The 19,767-nt window shown below is 45.4% G+C and overlaps 1 protein-coding gene across 6 annotated transcripts in view; it reads right to left on the bottom strand.

The window, feature by feature from the left end:
* The window catches only part of SLC8A1 (solute carrier family 8 member A1), a 337,787-nt gene that overhangs the window by 279,193 nt on the left and 38,827 nt on the right, over positions 1-19,767 (bottom strand). For all 6 annotated transcript variants that reach the window (XM_043512216.1, XM_043512215.1, XM_043512219.1 and 3 more), the window contains one exon: positions 10,379-12,215. In XM_043512216.1, coding sequence (XP_043368151.1) covers positions 10,379-12,177 — 1,799 coding nt within the window. In that variant the 5' untranslated portion in view covers positions 12,178-12,215. The remainder of the gene's footprint in view (positions 1-10,378; positions 12,216-19,767) is intronic.

The following is a 19,767-nucleotide window of genomic DNA, read 5'->3' as shown; positions in this document are numbered from 1 at the left end:
AGGCGCTGTTTCAAATTCTGTGTCGATATGCCCCCACCGTGGGGTGTCCCCCCTACATGTAGACAAAGGAGCCTTGCCAGCCATGCCCTCCCCACCAGGCCCCCCCACAGTGAGGCAGGTTTTCCCTAAACAAGAGAGCATCCGGTCTGGCTGAAGTTGCTCAGTGTTGCGTACAGGGAGACCAAAGCTCCCAACGTTAAATAGGGCGCCAAAGATCTAGGGGGATTGCCTTATCTGAAGCCTTTTCCCATTTATCCTCTTAATTAGATTTGCCACCTATATCAAGTTTAATAAGTCCTGCCGCCTCTGGAGCTTCCAGAGTCCATTAGCACCTTCACAACCTCAGGCCAAGGTCTCTCCCAGCCGGCCGTTTCTCGGGGGTTGGAATATGATGTTTTAATTGTATGTAATTAAATACTGCTGCCGTATCTAGATGGAAAGGTCTTTGTCACGTCTCCAGCTCCAACATTCTCCCTTTTTAATGAGCTGCCCTCATCTTGGCAGGCTGCATTTCCCCCTTGGGGACATGGAGTTCCTGAAGGGAAGTTTGGATTGTGTCTAATTAGAGGAGGAAGAGAAGGGCTGGCTCTGGCTCTTACTTTGTCCAGCTGTTTGGAGGTAAGGGAAGGTGCTGAATGGAAGCACTACTGAGCAGGTCATAGGTAACTTGGGAAGATGATGTTTGATATCAAGGGGATGAGGCTGTGAGATCTCCCTGGTCCATCTTTCGACAGCATTTCTTGCACTATCACTTCCCATAGTTGTGCTGCCAAGTAAGGGCTGTTCTCTATGATGGCAGAGAACCGAACAAGGAATAATGGTCTCAAGTTGCTGTGGGAGAGGTCCAGGTTGGATATTAGGAAACACTATTTCACTAGGAGGGTGGTGAAACACTGGAACACTGCGTTAGCTAGGGAGGTGGTGGAATCTCCATCCTTAGAGGGTTTTTAAGGCCAGGCTTGACAAAGCCCTGGCTGGGATGATTTAGTTGGGGTTGGTCCTGCTTTGAGCAGGGGGTTGGACTAGATGGCCTGCTGAGGTTTCTTCCAACCCTGATATACTGTGAAAGCCACTAGCACTCCAGCTGGTACAGGTGCCACTTACAATAGGCCCATGAACAATTGCCCTTGTTTATATTACTTGAACACTACATAGGAGTGATACCAGATCATTGTAGGGCTTGTTGACATGGAAAATTTGCACCAAGTTCATGTAAGGCATGAATTTAAGCAGATTCAGTAAAACCAAATGCAAATCCCTATGTGGATAGTCTTATTTCAGTTTAGCTCAAACTGGTTGCCAGTTGACATAGCTAAACCAAAGTAAGCCATTCTTCATAGTCTTGCAACACTTTAACTCATGCCTCAAATTTAACCAGTGCGGCTCTGCCATGTGGGTGAGGGTTTCCTCATTCCTTTATTTTACTAGGCTCCTTGCAGGACATTTTTCTGAGTTGGGAGCGTGGTATATTTTTAGGAAATAGCAGCACAATATTAGGGCAGCAAAACTAGGCTTCAAAATGCAGAATCAGATTGTAAATGAAATGCCTGGTTGTGGCAAAGGTTCAAAGTGGTGTCCGGGGGCTCTGGGTCTGGTAGTTTAGGTGCTAATGTTCCATGCCCTATGCAAAGGCTTGCCAGAATAAATGGTCTGTCAAAACCCGCAGCTAAGAGACTGTCAGGGCTGTACTGCTGGGCACTCAGGTCAGCAAATGGCAGAAAGTTAGGGCTCTACAGGCAACACGTGGACTTCAATTATCCACAATATGAGAGCAGCCTGAACCAGAGAGAGCTGAAAATGAGCCTGCAAAGGGAACTGCTGGTGGGTTTAATTTGCCTTGCAAGCTTTGCTGGAACCATTCATTTAAGGCACTGACAGGTAGGCTGGACAGCTTAGCCATTAGCTCCTTCAGGCTACAGCCTGCAAGTGAAGTTTCAGGGCTGATGAGCAGTTTAGTGGATCAATTTATTGCCATTCTGAGTTGTCAGCCTGATTATTTTGTTCTTGTTACAGGAAGGAACGCTGGTCAACAAGAAGGAAGCTCAGCAGGATGAAAGAGCCATCCATCTCTCTAATTCCAGGCCCAAAGTGTCGAAACACGGGTCCATTTGTTCCTTCGGGGCTCAGTCCACACCCCAACAACCAGCCTGGCTTGCTTGTTGGACGCAGGGTAGGAGTCAGGTGAGGTTGTTTCCCCAAGGCCACAGAACCTCTCTGCTAGGGAGGGGTGAAGAACAGAGTGCAGTAGAAGTGATGGGAAGGCAGGCGCTTTGTCTCTCTGAGAGAGAGAGAGAGAGAGAGAGAGAGAGAGAGAATGGCAGAGGAGTTAAAGGCTGATGTCCTTTGCTTTGTGGGTGCATGTTCATTCAAAACGTAATGGGGTGCCAAGTACAAATATCAGGGGAGGAGAGGAAGGCGAGGGTGGCCCAATGGACGTATGTGAGGAGCAGAGGAATATTTAGCATTTCCTGACTATGAGGTTTGTCAGACTGGAGGTTTGTTTGACCTTCCCAAGAAAGCACTGGAAGCCCCAGCACCTGAGTCCTTCAAACCTAGACTGGCCAAGTCTTGAAGAACTGACAGTAGGGAACAATGGAGAATTGGGAGTGGAACGGACAAGATGGCCAAATAAGCCTCTTCCAGCTGTCATGTCAAGGATTCTGCATTTGGATTACTTTCCCATGTAAGGAGTTGGACTCTTTACAGTTGGGCCTTTGCGCTGTAAATCAGAAACCCTGGATTAAATCAACAAGACACGTGCCCCCAGTTCCATCTCTCTCCTTATGTCCATGTTTTACGTGAATGCTCCCAAGTCCCAGGTGGATGGTCTGGCCTGGCAGAGGTGAAGGACTCTACAAGAGGGGGGCAAAGCTCATAGCTTCAAAGATGTTCCACAAGGACCAGGCCAAGCTTCCAAGTAGGACAAAGTTAATTTGAGATCTCCCATAAACCAGGGTGTGAGGTACCGAGGCCAATTCCTTCCTTATTGAGATTTGAGACCCTTCACTGAACAGAGTTAACACTAATCCTGCACGATATCCCAGTCTGAACAAAGGAGAAGACACGAGTGACCCCTGTATCCCAGATGGAGAGTGATCTGTGCATGCCCCAGAGGCCCATTTGATAGCCTGGCAATTTTTTGGCTGCTCCAAGTATCCTGCTTTGAAGGCTCCTTTTTAATCGAGCTTTCCCAATCAAGAGCCATGTGGACAAACATGGAGATGCAAAATTGTTGAGCAGAAAGAGACTGCAAAAGATCTCTTCTTGTGGGAAGTCTGAAGGCTGGGCTCCTTTCAGAGGATGGGGTCGCGGACAACGACCTGTCGTCTGCTTGGCCATATTGGTGCAATGAAGGTCACTTGCACCCTCTCTGGTGAATCTGGGCTCATGTCTGTGGAATAAGCAGAGCTGCTGGGAGCATGTAGAAGAGGCTTGGCCATGGGAAGCACATCTGTCACCTCTGCCTGCCTACTCCTCTTGCAAAAGGCAAGGTGACCTTCTTGTATTCTTTTGATGCAAACCAACCTCCTGGCTGAGACTCACCTCTCGGGGGAGGATCTGGTGCTGACTCTGCCACTTGGCTCTTTCGTTTCGTCTCCCCTCCCTGTGCACGGCTCTCAACAGGGGCAGATGTTTTGCTGCCTATCTGAACAGCTCTCTTGTGCAGGCAACTCTGATCAGTTGTCGACTTTTTGTTCCACCTTGTACATGACAGTAGCTATATTAGTGACACAATCAGTGCAGGCTGAAGCTGTGACCTTCTGTCCATCAGGAACAGGCTAATGGCTCTGCACTCAAGTACCTCTGTGGATAAGGTCCATGTTCTGTGGCTGGAAAGAGGGCTTATGTCTTCAGAGGTCAATATGGTACTTTTGTTTTTTAAGCCCACTGCTGAATTACTCAGGTTCTGCACAGTAAACAATGGGAACAGAGACCACAGATGTGTGAAGGTATCCGGCGTTCAGGGAAGCAGTGATTAGGGGATGGTAAATGTGCAGCCCTAATGCTGCTATGTATGGCCTTCGGAGAGAGAAAGGATTCCTCTGCTCTCCACCCCGTACGTAGTGAGGCCAGGCTGGGCTGCCCAGATCCTAGCTGTGGGTGCCAAGGGGGAGCACAGGGGCTGTGCCAGATGCTCCCCCTTTGCAGAAAGTGTGTGGGGAAGGTCATAGATGGGCAGAGCCTGCCTAGTCATGTCCTGCCAGCACTGCAGACTGTCTGGCTGCACAAAGTGGAAAGAAGCTACACCCTGAAAAGGCTGAGTCTCTCTCCCCGCATGCCTTGGGGGTGTGGGGCTGCCCCAGTAGGTGCCAGGGCTCTGCACCATGAGAGGAAGTCCTGCAGGCGAGTTACACAGAACCCCTGAGGGTTGTTGGCACAACTGCTTTAATATGTAAAAACAGAATGGGTCCTGTGTTTCGTAAATTACTACAATACATTTAATGGGTAGCTTTTCATAAGGGAGCACAGCGGATGTGTACACAGACCCTGATGAAGCTAATAACTAGTTCTCACATGGCTCTTAGAGAGTTATTACATATCGGAGCTCCAAGTTCCCGTAATCAACCACTGAGATGCAGCTGGCAGTGGTAAATTGCCAACAACAGCTCATTACAAATAAGGAAACATTGGTTTGTCAAGGACAAAAACTGTGTCAATTCTTAATAGGGAAGCAAGTAGAACTAACTATTTCTCTTCCCCCTCCCACCCTATAATCCTTTGATACAACCTGCTTTGGCTGATAACAACCTTCCTATCTGCAATCCAAACTAGGGACATACAATCTAGTCAGGTCGGACTCACACTGGCAAACAGCACAAATTAAGCCTGTGTCCTTAAAAGTGGGAAAAGAAATGCAGTGCTGGATGCAGATGTGGAGCCCATCTATCCATCAGTCACACAGGTGCTCTGACTGGGCTTACACATGGGAGTAAGGGTGGCAGGATCAAACCCTAGGTCTCTTCATCCTGATTTACGTATTGGTATTCTGGGTGCTGACAGTAAGTGGCATGCACGTCAGGAATGTGAGAATGGTCCCTGTGCAGTCGTGTATCTCACCATGTTTGCATATACAAATCAGGAACTGCATGTGTCGCTGAGGTAATGTCACAACCAACTGGCCAGCTATGTGTCTGAACACAGTCAAAAATGCAAAATAGGTGTGCAGTTATGCACACAGAGTTTTAGAAACCAGGCCCGCAGTGGTTCTCTGCAGGTTGCAACAGTGTCCATTGTATTCCATGGCTGCAGTGCCAGATAAGCTGGAGTATTTCCAGCCTCTGCATCTCTTGGCTAGTGTTTTGGTCCATTTGAACCATACAAATGCTTATCCATGGCCCTACATCTTTCTCCACCCCAGCCTACATGTGGCTAGCACAGAGATGCCTTCTACTACAAATAGGAAATAAGGAGGCACCGCCTACAGAGCTTCTCAGCCCACAGTCCCAGGGAGGGTCCTGTTGCAGGCCCCTTCCACGCTTCAGAAGAATTTAACCCTTTATGAAAGAGCAGTGAATTACATATGCAGCCTGTTGCAGAGAGTCCATAGAAAGACTTGTTCCCTCTAACTCCAGAGCCCTCTAGAAGTTATCACTTCCAGGTAGAACAAAATATAGCTCCAGCCAAGAGAACTGGTTCCTTCTGCTTATAATTTAATGCATTGGAGGGAAATCCAGGAGCCTGCATCCAGAAAGACACAAACAGATCTCTGGACACTTGATCATTTTAGCCTGTGGTGGCAATTTTTCCTTTCATTGTATAACAGGTGGGATTTTGCTCAATCTATCTTGAAAGAATCTGGTTTTATATACACAGAAAACTGAAATTGCACAGCAAATCCCTTTGCAGAAATGCCTTGAGTTTATTTTACTTAGGTACCAAACCCAACTACCACCAAGAAGCATCTAAAAACACAGAGGTGCTAATCACTCAACAGGATTCAATGTCCATCAACTCAAACCTTATTCTTAAAGCATTTTGGTTGGGGTGGGGCGGGAGAGGGAGGAAGACATCAGAGGCATGATGCTAAGCTGGGTGGACTCATCCTGTACTTTATTTCCTACCAAAAACAAAAAAATTTAGAAAATATTTTTAAAAATGCCACCTGGTCCAGCACTGTCCATACTTGTTCAAGATACATTGCAAAGCTTGTATACATTTTACTGAGGCTTTTGGAGAGACACACCTGAGGTCTGATGTCTTGGAAGAAGTGGAACACTCTCTCTTAAATGCTGAGTTTAGCTGGTTGCGTGTGTCATGGCATTTGACTGCTAGATTAGTATCTGCTGAGGTGTACGTTAAGAAATGCCAAAAACATGGTTGAATTGCCCTCATGTCCAAAATGTCACTCGTAGAGCCTACGAGAGGTATGTTTTTATAGGACTATTATACATCTAAATACATAATATTATCCATAATTATATGACTAGATCTGGCAATTACTAAGGCCCAGGATGCATTAAGAAGCCTGATATGAAATGTCAGTCTGCCTGGTTATGTAGACATCTATGTACAGCATCTCTTTCAGTCTAATGAAACAATCTGCCCAACTAATATCATACTGATCACAAAAAAATAAAAAGAATTCCGTATCTTTCTGATTCCAAGGCTTAGGGTGAGGGCTTCAAAATAAGATTAACAGAGCTCTTTCAATTATGGAGAAAGTACCACAACAGAACATCTATGTTTCTGTGTATCTTTGCAGCCAAACTTAGTGGAGATATCAATTGTCATGCTTCAGGGCATAAGATGATCTCATAGTCTGTGGTAGGAGAAGATGTTTTCTACATAAAGTAGACTAAATGTACAGCTATATTTGGTGTCTTCTGAATCACCAGACATTGGTTACCAACAAAGATGACGTTAACTAGATGGACCATGGTCTGTTGTGTTATGGCAATTCGTATGGACAGAGAGGTGGACAGGATCAGATCCTGACTGCACATTTTAGTACTGGAGAGAGAAGGTGGGGAGGGAATCTCTTTTGTTGGACCAACTTCTGTTGGTGAGAGACACAAGCTTTCGAGTTTGCACTAAACGAACCCTCCCCCAAAAAGAGCTCTGTGTGGCTCAAACACTTATCTCTCACCGACAGAAGTTGATCCAATAAAAGATATTCCCTCCACCACCTTGCCTCTCTAATATGCTGGGACCAACAGGGCTACAGCAACACTGCATAAAACTTATTACTAGTCGATGTTCTTGTAAGTTAATAAGAAGGCTTTAATCAGTTGTAGTGATGCAAAATAAGGCTGGAGTCAGCTTCCTGAGGATAACAGGTACTGAATACTTTCCTTTCCCGATGTGCATTATGTTTCCCTTTCTTCAAAAGGAGGCTTTGGTGCTTCACAGCAACACTTGGGCTTGTCCATATGGAAATAGAACAGCAAGCTGGGGAGTAAATTTACAGCGCACTCACCTGCTATGCACTAAGTCACCGTGTGAACCCTGCTCATGTGCACTAAATGCACTATGGAACTGTCAGTGCACTATAGCACGGTCCACACAGCCAGTCAGTGTGCAACAGGCTAGTGTTCTGTAGATTTACCCCCAGCTTGCTGGGCACTGAGCCTCTGTGTGGACAAGTCCATGTGAAGTGGCCACCACTATCACGTGCATTTTACAAATATGTATTTCCCACGTAGATCAGGATGACTTAGCATGCAAATAGTTACCAACTCCTACACACCCGACAATAGGTGCTGGAATGAGGGGAGTAGTTTCCATCATATCCAGGGTTTACAGTTTGGTTCAATGGTTCTCACACCCCCACTATACAAATTGTTCCTGCACTGTTGTACCCTACCCCTTCCAACATGTGTTTAGATGCTACTTTCTTCTGTTTGCTAACTTGCTCCTGTTAGAGCCAGTGTTGCTCCATGGCTTATCCACAAGAAGGACATTGGCAACACAGAGTAAAACAAACAGCATTACTTTAGGTGTTCCCTATGCAGCACTGCCATGCTCAGCATTATTCTCATGTGAGGAGTCAGTTCAGCACCAGGGGCCTTGTTTTGCCACCACCCCAGTGAAATCCATATTAATGCCCATGAGAGGAACAGTTTTTGCTTAGGACCATGGTGATTTCGCACACACCACCAGGGAAGGGACACCAATGCATGGAGAAGCCTCTCTAGATATGGTGAGCAAACTGACCTTTACCTGGGCCTGGGGGTGGGAAGTGGGTGAGGAGAGGGGGTTGTGCATCAGACTCCAGGGCCTCATTTCCAGATGAGCCGAGCATCCAGAGACTATTTGGCTACAGCCATTAGGCGGATGTTAGTCATTTCAGTGCAGTTCTCTTACATCTTGTTTCTATCCTTCTAGATGTCTGTGACATAGACAGACGTATCTATCTTATCTGGCTCTGCTTCTCACTCCTCTGTCTTATACTGATCAATAGCATCTAGCGTGGCATCCTGGATTCTCAGCAAGGCCAAGGAAGCGGTGTCAGGTGAGATCCCATTGCCACCAGTGGGACATCTAATCTAATCAGGTCAGATTTGCTGTACAGTTATATTACTCTCTATCGCTGTAATTACACACACACACACACACACACACGCTTTCACACAAAGCCCCTACCAGAGCCCTGGCTCAGAGCAAATTCAAATTCAATAAACCAGACAAGGATCTGGCCCCAAACTTGATGGCTGGGACCACGTGCTCTCTCTCTCGCTCTCTCACATGCACCACAAACTGTAAAGAGTGAGTGTGTGTGTGTGTGTGTGTGTGTGTGTGTGTGTGTGTGTGTGTGTGTATATGTGTCAAGAGGAAATGAACTCTACATCCACCCCCAGCCTAGGATGTGGCAGCAGTAGTCTGATTTTGCTGGCACTAATGTTTGCTATTAATGTGACCTGGTTTAAATGGTTCCCAAAATTCCTTCATTCTACTAACCTAGTTCATCCTGTCTCCACAGACATCTCCCTGGCTCTCCTGGAGAAAATCAAAGGCCTAGTCACTTGATCAAGCATTCCCCCTGGTTATTACAGCTGCACTCAGACAATCAGAGAACAGAAATAATACTCCGAGGTGACCAAACACACAATAGGCTTGAACACAGAAAGAACAGTCCAAAATGTGTTCGTGTGAAATTTTCAAACAAAAGAAAATGCTAAAAATCCTGATTTTTGTCCCTTACGCTGTCAGTCCTGCACCTGGCATAAATCTTAAAATAACCTTAACACACATACACACACACACACACACCTTTATAAATCATTTGGCTTCTGTACCTTCAGAGCGGCTATAAAGAATGCAAGAAACAAAAAGGCACACTTCATCAGTTTGTACTGGGGGTGCCTGATGTCTTACAAAAAAAGTGAGTAGTATGGATTGAACGGGATATCAGGAACCACTCCAAATTCTATAGTGATTTTTAGCAAATGAGACTATTGTTCGCAGTGGACTCGCTTAAGCATATGGTGTTTGCTTTAGGAAGAGCCTCGGGTTGAAATTGATCAGGTTTTGTGCCGTTTCTGTGCCCTGCCCCTCCCAGGGACACAATACCAGGGAGAGGCTCTCTCTCTCTCAGGCATATTTCAGGATACATTTTTCCCATTATAGCATTTTGAGGATTTACGTTCTCAACACAACACACAATAAATATGTCACGGCAGGTGTGATTTTTCCCTAGTCCAGCTCACCAGGCAATGCTTAGCAGCAGTGTTTTCCCTAACCACTTCTGCATTTGTAATCCATCAACCCTGGCTGCTTGCTTATCGTTCATGTCACCACTTCCCCACATGGAAACGTTTACTTAAGGCCCAGGACAGACATCTTTCATGATGTCACCGATGCCAACGGCAACCTAGGTCTGCAGCATTTTGAACAAGGAGCCACTAAAAAGACATTTTCCAAAGTGAATGGCAGGAGAACCCTGTGAACTAGTGCAAGCATTAGTGAAAAGGGTGTGCTTGGCTCGAGACACATTCACACTCAGTTGGGATGGGGGCGGAGACCATACTATGCATGCTTCAGACTCTCATAACATAGGCCTACTGCCACAATGGGGTAATGACAATTAACATCTGCCCGCTGCCCCCGTCCACATGGGTCTTCTCTGCTTGGCTACCTATTGTTTACATCCTGCTTTGTGAACCACTCTCCCACGCACAGCTCCACTCTAGCACACAGGCGTACAAAGTCTCCTGCATAGAGGCTCTACCACCTGGCATGCTAGTGCTAGGTTTTTGCTGCACTTCTACTATACCTGGGGCTCCTGGGGGTGGGAGCAGTGCACGAGGCCGTTTGGGATCTGTGGCAATAGGAGCCCTACCACAAAGGCATGTGTTTGGAATGCAGTACTCCTTCTGGCATGATAAACCCCATTTGTTCATTTTGCACTGGTAAGAGATGTTAAAAAGGAGGTACTTACACAATCTCGTCATTCTGGAACTCAAGCTCCCCACAAGTATCCTCAAAGTCCTCTCCTCCCCCTCTGGCTGAGCCTTCAATGGTTTTGTAGGGCAAAACAACATTTCCTCGAGCGCCGGACGTTCTCAGCACTTTCACTTCCATGGTTCCAATGCTCTCGCTTACGTGAGTGACTGGCTCCTCAAAGGTAAAGATGCCCGCATGATCATCATCAAAGATGGTAACAGTGGCAGTGCAGGGTGACCCCAGGCAGGCAAGCGTTGCGACATGGTTGGCCTTCAGAATTCCTTCATCCAATGCTTCAGTGCTCACTTGCACATTGCTGAGGTGAACGAGGAAGTTCTCATCCTCCTCAAAGATATCGTCGTCAATTATGCCAATGCGGATTTCCTTCTGTGTCTCGCCAGGCTTGAAGACCACTGTCCCTTCGGTAAACTCATAATCAGACCCTGCGTTGGCTGTGCCATCTTCTGTTCTGAAGTCAACGTGCACGATGTGGGTCAAGTCACCACCTCGGCGAACAATGGTCAAAGCTACAGTGCCACAGTTCTCGAGACACTGGTAGGTGTTCTGCTCAAAGTAGATCTTACTGATAGGGTCATTTTCCACCACTTCACAGTTGACCTCATGCATGCTGACAGCTTTCCGTGCCTGATCCGCAGCATGTCTCTTCAAAATGTTGCCAGCACCCGTCATTAGCCGAGTAGCCTGAATGCGATAAAAGGCTCGGCTCTTTTGCTGTTGGCTCAGAACCTGGTAGTTAGCTAATTCGATCAGCTGTTCTATTTCTTTGTCTGGGTGCTTCTGTTTCAGCTCCTTCAGGATTCTAGCCATTTCCCTCCTTGCTTCCTCATCATCTTGATCCTTCTCATCTGCCTCCAGAACCAGGGTACCATCTAAGAAGTTCTCCACATGGGAGTTAACCACTTTGCCATCCATTTCAATGTCAGCTTTGGATGATGGCCGGTCACCCTCATGTTCAATGATCATGCCTCGCTGTTTGCCAGCCCTGTACTTCTTGTAGACATACTTGTAAAATAAAAGCCTTCGGTCAGCTACCCACGCAAACACCACACAAATGGGAAAGAAGAAGAAAGTGAGCAAGCTTTCCCAGACCTCCACAACACCGGGCGATATGACAGATAAAATAAGGTAAAGCCAAGTGTAGGCAAAGATGCTCCAAGCTGCTGTCACAAAAAACACTCGTAGATGCTTAATCTTCCGTATTTCTCCATCTGGAACCACATAGACACATATGGCTATAATGATGAACATGTTAAAGGCAGCACTGCCTACAATGGTGCTCGGTCCGAGATCCCCTGCAGTGAAACCATGACCACATATTTCAATAACAGAAAGTAGAATCTCAGGGGCTGAAGAACCCAAAGCCATCAATGTTAGGTTGGACACAGTCTCATTCCAAATCCTCACTGTGGTTTTGCTCGTCTCACCATTGGGCTTCTTGATAGTTATCTCTCGCTCTTGGGATGTAATGACTTCTATAGAGGACATGAAGCGGTCAGCTATGATGGATACACCTAGGAACATGTAGACCATGGCCACAAAATAGACAGTAGCTCTAGCAATTTTATCGCCAAATGAAGGGTCTTGGGGCTCCCAGATAGGTAAAATCACACCTGGTTTGCAAAAATATGTACCAGTACATACTGCAGTGTTGTTTGGCTCTTCTTCTGTTGGACTTTCTGCATATGCTTTGTCCACATGGAATAGCAAGAGTGCCACAATACTTAAAAGGTGAAAACCTTCAGGAAAGGCAGGTGAATGACTTAACCTCAACATGATAGCTTTGTCTGACCAGCTTCCAAATGTCTTCCTACCTGCAGATACAAAAGTAAGAAGTGTTACTCAAGTCGAATAAAGTATTCTATTGAGGTCTTATTTATGTATTGCATTTGCAAAATCTACAGTGAATTACACTTGTTTATCAAAAACAATTACAGTTTGGACTGGTTATATAAAAACGCCAATTAAAACCCAGTGCTTGCAGATTCACCATGCACAAGTGATTTACTATAATGGAAGGATGAGGCTAGCTTCTGAACCTATGTACATGTTAATGGTTAATGTTATTTCTGAAGTAATTCTCTCCCTGTTGAAAAACACATACTACAGCACAGCAAGTAGACATTTTTTTCCAGTTTCAAAATGAGGATGAAATAGTTTCTTGAAAGTCAATATATAAACAAAGAAATTCCCCCAAGTTTTTCTTAACTTTTTTCTGCATTTTGACCAACTCTGTTCAATATTTACTACGTGTATTTATTTTGCAGTAAAACCTATTGAGACTGCCACCATAATCATATGCCATCCAGAATTCCATTCCACACACCCCAAAAATATCTACATTAAGGAAATATTAAGGGGTCTCAGTTGAGCAATTGAATTAAGAAACACGGAAGTTGCATGTTTAACCTTAACTCTGCCCCTCATGCACATGTCTTAAGACAAAGTCTTTAATTATACAATCACATGCTATTTCCTCAGTAATAAAACTGAACATCATTCAGCTTTTCACCTTCCCTGGCAGAAGAACATCGAATGTATATCCAAGCAGAGAGTTTTCTCTTGCACATCTTAGGAGGGAGACTCTTTCTATATCAAAGTAATGCTCCCTCCTGCATACCCGGCAGAGTATTCCTGAGGCTTTTCTGCCCTGTTCATACATTACACACCAGTCGGCCCCAGCACAGATCAAGAGGTGGGGCCATGCATCCCTGCAGTTCACTAAGATTCACTTACCCCAGGGGCTTCTCAGTTAACAGGGGCTTTCCCAGCACCCAATATTCAGTCTTTCAGGGAGCCTAGACCCCGAATAAATCCATTTTACTCTGTATAAAGCTTACATAGGGTAAATGCAAATTGTCCACCGCCTATAACACAGATAGGGAGATATGCACAGTTGTTTGCTCCCGCAGGTATGAATTAACCCAAAGTGATTAACAAACAAAAGTGATTTTATTCTGTATAAAAAGTAGGATTTAATTCAAGTAATAAACAAAGTAAGTTACCAAGCAAAAATAAATAAACGCAAGGATAACTTAATACACCAAGGATCTAGTTACAAATACTAACTTCTCACCCTAGATGTTATCTCAGGTACAATCCTTTCCAGAACATTGTAGTTTATGGCTTGGGTCCAGCAATCACTCATACCCCCATAGTTACAGTTCTTTGTTCCAGTTTCTTTGAGGCATCTCTTTGAGTTGGAGAGGCTCTCTCTCTTGAGTCAGCTGAAGACAAAATGAAGAGGCTTCCAGGGCCTTTTATAGTCTCTCTCTTGTGGGCAGATACCCCTTTGTTCTTCTATGCAAAAATCACAGCAACAAGATGGAGTTTGCAGCCACATGGGCAAGTCACATGTCCATGAATGATTCAGCTTTCTGCAGACTGACGCCATTGTTTACATGTTATTTTGAACTTTCCCAGGAAAGTTCAGATGTGGATCGGTGTCTCCCAAAGTCCATTGTTAGTTCAGTACTTCCAATTACTTGAATTGTCCCTTCACAATATGTTGGCCAAACCTCCCTCATGTGTTTCGTACAGCTAACACTTCAAATACAAGCATAGAGCCAATACTCATAACTTCGGATATAAAAATGATACATGAATATATTTATTAGATGATAACCTTTGCAAAGATATGTTACATGGCATATCTAGCATAAAGCATATTCCGGTTATGTCATTTATTCTCATAAGCATATTTCCATAAACATAGACAGTGCAACATCACACATACCCTTTACCAAGTTCTAAATTACTGCAACCACTCAGGAAAGAAACCTGGATGTCACAAAAGACAAAGCAGTGAAGTCCACTGCTCAGTTCGTAGCATCCATTAATACAGATGCGAGGATGTCTAGGGAAGGAGATGGAAACATGGAAAGAGATTCTAATGCTACCACACGCACCCCCACCAATGGAATTATCTCACCTAGAATGCGGTGTTTAGCTCTGGTGCCCTAATTAGAAAAGGGGTAGCAGAAACAGTGTGTTCAGAAACAGGAGACAACAATGGTAATGTGAAGTCTATGGAAAAACTTCCATTTGTCAAGAGACTGGAAAAGACTAGAATTGTTTAGGTTAGAAAGGACGGTGCTACAAAGAGCTCCTACTAACCTAGAAGTAGATAAAAGTCTTTGGAGTTGCAAATTCAGGGAAAGCGCTGTTTTGATACAAGTGATTTGTGGCACACTTTATTCTTTTTATGCCCCATAGGAATGGTTTATGGTTAAGTGGTAGAAATCCTCAGTAATGATGTTTCAGGCTGTTTGTAGAAAATTAGAAAAGAATGGTCATGAAGGAGAATATAGGGTCTATTTGATTACATACCACTTGGAAAGATGATGCTTTCCCCTTTGATAAATTTTTTTTCTTAGCGAGCTAGACTGTCAGCTCCAAGTAAATGTGAGTTGGTCATTTTATAGGTCTCATGCTTCTTTGGGGCAGGTCGGAGATAAATGGGACACATGATAAAGGTGCTGTCATAACAGATTGATTCAGTACCAACTTTGTTTACTATTGGTAACTCCAGAGTGTTTTTTTTAAAAAGCATATAGGCTCCAGGGAAATATTTTGTACATATGCAGGCAAACAGACCACACTGCCTCTCTAAGTCAGATGGAAACAACTGCTCCTGCAGTTAGATACTATGCAAAGAACAAAACATCCACCTGCCTTTATTCATTGGATTCTCTCTTTGTGGCCAGTCAGATATTCTTTCACATGCACAATTATTCAAAGCCTTGGATTGTGAAATACAGTCATTGTGAAGTCCCATTGGCAAGAGAAGAATGCAGATGGTTGGAGAAAACATAACACTTTGGGGCACTGATTTGGGTTACACAGAACAGCAAAGTCTCACCACATTTTGGACCATCTTAAGAGGAGGCAAGCATAGGTAGCTTTGGCCAATAAAATTCCACTACAGCAGATTAATAAATCACTCCATGATTTGTAGTTTAGCCCCATGGAGCATTTCAATGTAGGATTGGGTTTTTTAAAATCATACTTCAATAGACAGATGCAACAAAGGGTTTACATCGGAATCACTTTCTGAAGTTCTATTTAGCAGTTTATGTACAAAAGGGATCTTTAATTTTTCTAGATATAGCTGCGAATAAAGAACATGGAGCAACATGGACACTCCAGCTGGGCAGATGTGGTGGATGCTTTGAAAGAGGAAAAGAATATCAAAACTAATGTTACATTTCAGGAGCGTCTTCTCATACCCGTTGGAACAAGTGGCTGAAACTAAGAATTGCATTTTTTGTAGAGAGGAGACAAAACCAGGACCCACAGTATTCACAGTCCTTATTATAACAGGGTCCCAATCCCAGTCTAGGTTCTTGGGTGCTTCTGCAATGCAAATAAATCCAATATTATATGGTGCGAGATTGTGCAGAACCGGGGGAGGGGATCCACTGTGCCCCAGGTGCTTCGTTGGCTCTAATCCAGACTAGAGCCTAGAGCTTTTTGGTCCATTATCAGAAAACCCCTCCCCATGCCCCACTCCTTCAGCCACTTCAGGAAGGTCAAATCTATGTTATCGGATTTGCCCTGTCTGAACGCAATCAGGCTCGGATAGCAGAGTGCCTAATCTCTCCTGCCCAGAGCTGAATGTGCTACAAGGGTTACAGGGAAATGCCTACCTTCCTTTTCCCATGGTCCCCTCCCTTAGGGGTCAGAGGACAGCCTGGGGCTCTTTGAGGCCTTTTCCACATGGAGGGCACTTTTAAACAAAAAAGGTTGATCTCCAGGCCCATGCCAGCCTGTTCTGTGCTTTGGCTGGGATCTATGCAGAACTAGCCATATTTGGGAAGTGATTTGAAGGACAAATCTTCATACCAGCTGAGAGGCTGTGTGCCCCTCCACCAGAGGCCTGCATGCACATTCTACTCTCCATTTAAGGTTCTTCTTTGAGCATTGGCCCATGGCGATCCCATTCCAGGGTCGCATGCACTCTATGTGCGTGAGAATATTGTGCGCATCGGGCACGTGTGCCTCTACAGTGGGAGTCACATGGACAGAATGTCTCTACTGACTGCAAAATAAGTCTTCCTTCTCTGCAGTCTTTCTTGCACTCCAGTTACTCACTGAGCCCAGAGTGGCCAGCTCAATCGCAGGGACATCTTTTGTACAGCACCTAGCCTGTGACTGGGGCTCCTCAATGCTACCTCAATACAAATAAAACAGTAGTAACAGACTCGGGCCCTTTTCTTCAACTTAGAAGTGGAGGGTAACACCCTGTTTACTAGCAATCCTTCTGAAAAGATCATGGGGGGGAGACCCAGTTGAGAGACCTACACCAAGATGGATGGGTGTCATGCTAGAGACTCAGATAAGCTGCAGCATTTCTGAGAAACTGCATCCAGATAGACTGGAACAGAAGAGGACGACTAGAAGAGCTTACCCCATGTGGGTGGGACTGTGGCTAGAAGAGGAGTAGTAATATACTCAGGGTGGAAAAAAGTTCTCATGTTAGAGTTAAAGTTCTCAGCCACACAAAGAACTTCATTAGTTTTGACTGAAAGTTGCTCACCTGCATTTCCTGTCATGCTATCAATAAAAATCAAAGAAAGCACCAGTTAAACAGAGATTGCATCTAGACCAACCTCATCTTTTAGCCACCCCACCACCCAACTTTGTCATGCACAAATGCGCTTATCACTTGCAGAGCAAGCTTCCTTTCACCTGCAGTGCACAGCCAGTCACACCATACACGCATCTCGTTCTACGCAGCCCTGCTCAGACCTTCAGTCTGAATTACATGTTTGCCAGCAGCTCAGAGGGGCCGCAGCGGATGCTCAGAGTCCTGCTGTGTAAGTGAAAGACAGGCTCTCTCCTGAAGGGGTTGCAGAGTAAGTATGTCTGACCTCACCTGCTTGAAGACGCAGTCTTTGCAGATGGGGAGCAGTGGGGTCTAGTGCATGCTGTTGTGTATGGAAAATGTGGGCTTGGCAAGGAGGCTGGATGTGAACGTGAGCAGGCCTGTGGGACTCAGATGCCACCCGAGAGGATGGGACGAACCCCGCCACAGCCACAAGCTGCTAACACTCCCAGTGCGGCTGGGACAAGCCCAGCTTTTGGAAACCCACCCTGGTTAAGTGCCATGCCAGATGATGTCCTCCCCTCCCTTTCCCCTGCCTGCTGGAGCAGAGCTGCCCCTCGGGTCCCGCACTCCCTGAAGCCCTCTTTGGCCCTGGGCTGGTCGCTGCTCAGTGGGAAGCTTTCACAGCGAGCTGGAACGAACCATCCTCTCCCACCCCACCACAGAAAGCCAGCCCCAGGCCTTTGCTCGCTCCTGTCCTCCGCTACCCTGGGGAAGGGGAGCTGGGCAGGAAGGGGAAAAGGAGGAGAAGAGACACAGCTGTTCCTCCAGCCCCCTTCTCAGCTCACTGGTGGGAAACCCCATGCTCTACTCCCCCTGCCCTTTCCTGGCACTGACCAACTGCCTAGGGGCCTAGCAGGGAGTGCTGCAAGGTGGGCCACCAGGATACACTGGAGTGGCAGCTGTTGCAGAGCCTGATGGGGATGCCAAGATGCTGCTGCCTCTGGTCCCTTAGGCCTGGATTTTGCTTCCATGCCATTGTGTTGGTGATTGTACATTGCAGGATGAAGCTTTGAAGTCCAACAAGATCCAGAAGCCAAATTCCTAAGGCAATCTCTCTCCCCCGCTGCCTGGCCTGTAGTGCATGTCCAGTTATGGAAGATGAGCCAGTGTGTCCATGGCCTTTCGGACTCCCTTTGAGTTCCGACCTTTACATTTGCTTTTTTCTATGCACCTGAGCTCTTCTTAGCACCCCAGCTCACCAAAGAGTGTATGATCTATGCCATTCAGCATGGCTGAGCTTTGTGGAACAGATCTCATTCCATTCTCATTTGCATTTTTGCAAAGGCCAGCTTCCCTTTTTCCAGCGGCTTCTTTTCCTCCTGCCACAGCTCCAGGGAGAGGACGGTCTGGCTGTTTAGTTCTTTAGCCTTTAAACCCCTTTCAGTCATAAAAAATAAAAAAATATGCTTGCAGTTGGGCTCACAACCCATTGGTGGCAGTGTACTCAGAACACGGGTATCCTGGCCATAGAGGTAACTGACAGGAGAGTGCATGTTCGTTATTCTCACAACAAACAAATGGCCAGGTGGAGGCTTTCCATTAGGAATTATTTCCCTAGTGGTCAGCTGAAAACACACTGCACCATTCAGCAGCTGTAACAAAGTGACATTTACACTCTTAAAGGTAAGGAGTACTTGTGGCACCTTAGAATTTGTTAGTCTCTAAGGTGCCACAAGTACTCCTTTTCTTTTTGCGAATACAGACTAACACGGCTGCTACTCTGAAACTCTTAAAGGTGGAGACATAGAAGTCTGTGTCTACCCTGCTGTGACATCGGTCTTGTAATACACATCGTTAGCATGAATTGAGTGCTAGCTCACACGGGAGACCGATACCCGTTTGTCCACGTCTCTGGTTCAGTAGAGACAGAAGCAGGGCAACTATTCCCCACAGGTCTGGATTCACCATAAGAAGGATAAAAAGATGAGGGAAGAGTAAAAGGGAAGGTCCTCTCCCAGATCAGTAACTGGTTAAAAGTTAGGAAACAAAGGGTAGGAATAAATGGTCAGTTTTCACAATGGAGAGAGGTGAAATTTGGGGTGTTCCGGGGTCTGTCTCAGGACCAGTGCTGTTCAACATATTCATAAATGATCTGGAAACGGGGCAAACAGTGACGGGGCAATGTCTGCAGATGATACAAAACTACTCAGAATAGTGAAACCCAAAGCAGACTGCAAAGAGCTACAGAAAGATTTCATAAAACTGAATGACTGGATAACAAAATGGCATATTAAATTCAAATGTAGATAAAAGCAAAGTAATGCACACTGGAAAACAATGCCAACTATACATACAAAAGTATGTGATCTAAATTAGCTGTTACCACTCAAGAAAGATTTTGGAGTCACTGTGGATAGTTCTCTGAAAACATCCACACAGTGTGCAGTAGCAGTCAAAAACAAAAACAAAACAAAAAAACAAAACCTAACAGAATGTTGGGAATCATTAGGATAGATAAGAAAATATCATAATGCCTCTATATAAATCCATGATACACCCAGACCTTGAATACTGCATGTAGATCTCGGTGCCCCATCTCAAAAGAGATTATTAGAATTGGAAAAGCTGCAGAGAAAGGCAACACAAAATGATTAAGGGCACGGAACAGCTTCCTTATGAGGAGAAATTAAAAAGACTGGTGCCTCTCAGTTTGGAAAAGACAATGACTGGGGGAAGGGGGTATGATAGACGTCTATAAAATCATGACTGTGTGGAGAAAGTGTAATTTACGCCTTCTCATAACACAAGAACAAGGA

The sequence above is a fragment of the Dermochelys coriacea genome, chromosome 3, assembly GCF_009764565.3.
Source record: "Dermochelys coriacea isolate rDerCor1 chromosome 3, rDerCor1.pri.v4, whole genome shotgun sequence".
Lineage (NCBI taxonomy): Eukaryota > Metazoa > Chordata > Testudines > Dermochelyidae > Dermochelys > Dermochelys coriacea.
This window is presented reverse-complemented; position numbering and strand designations above follow the sequence as displayed.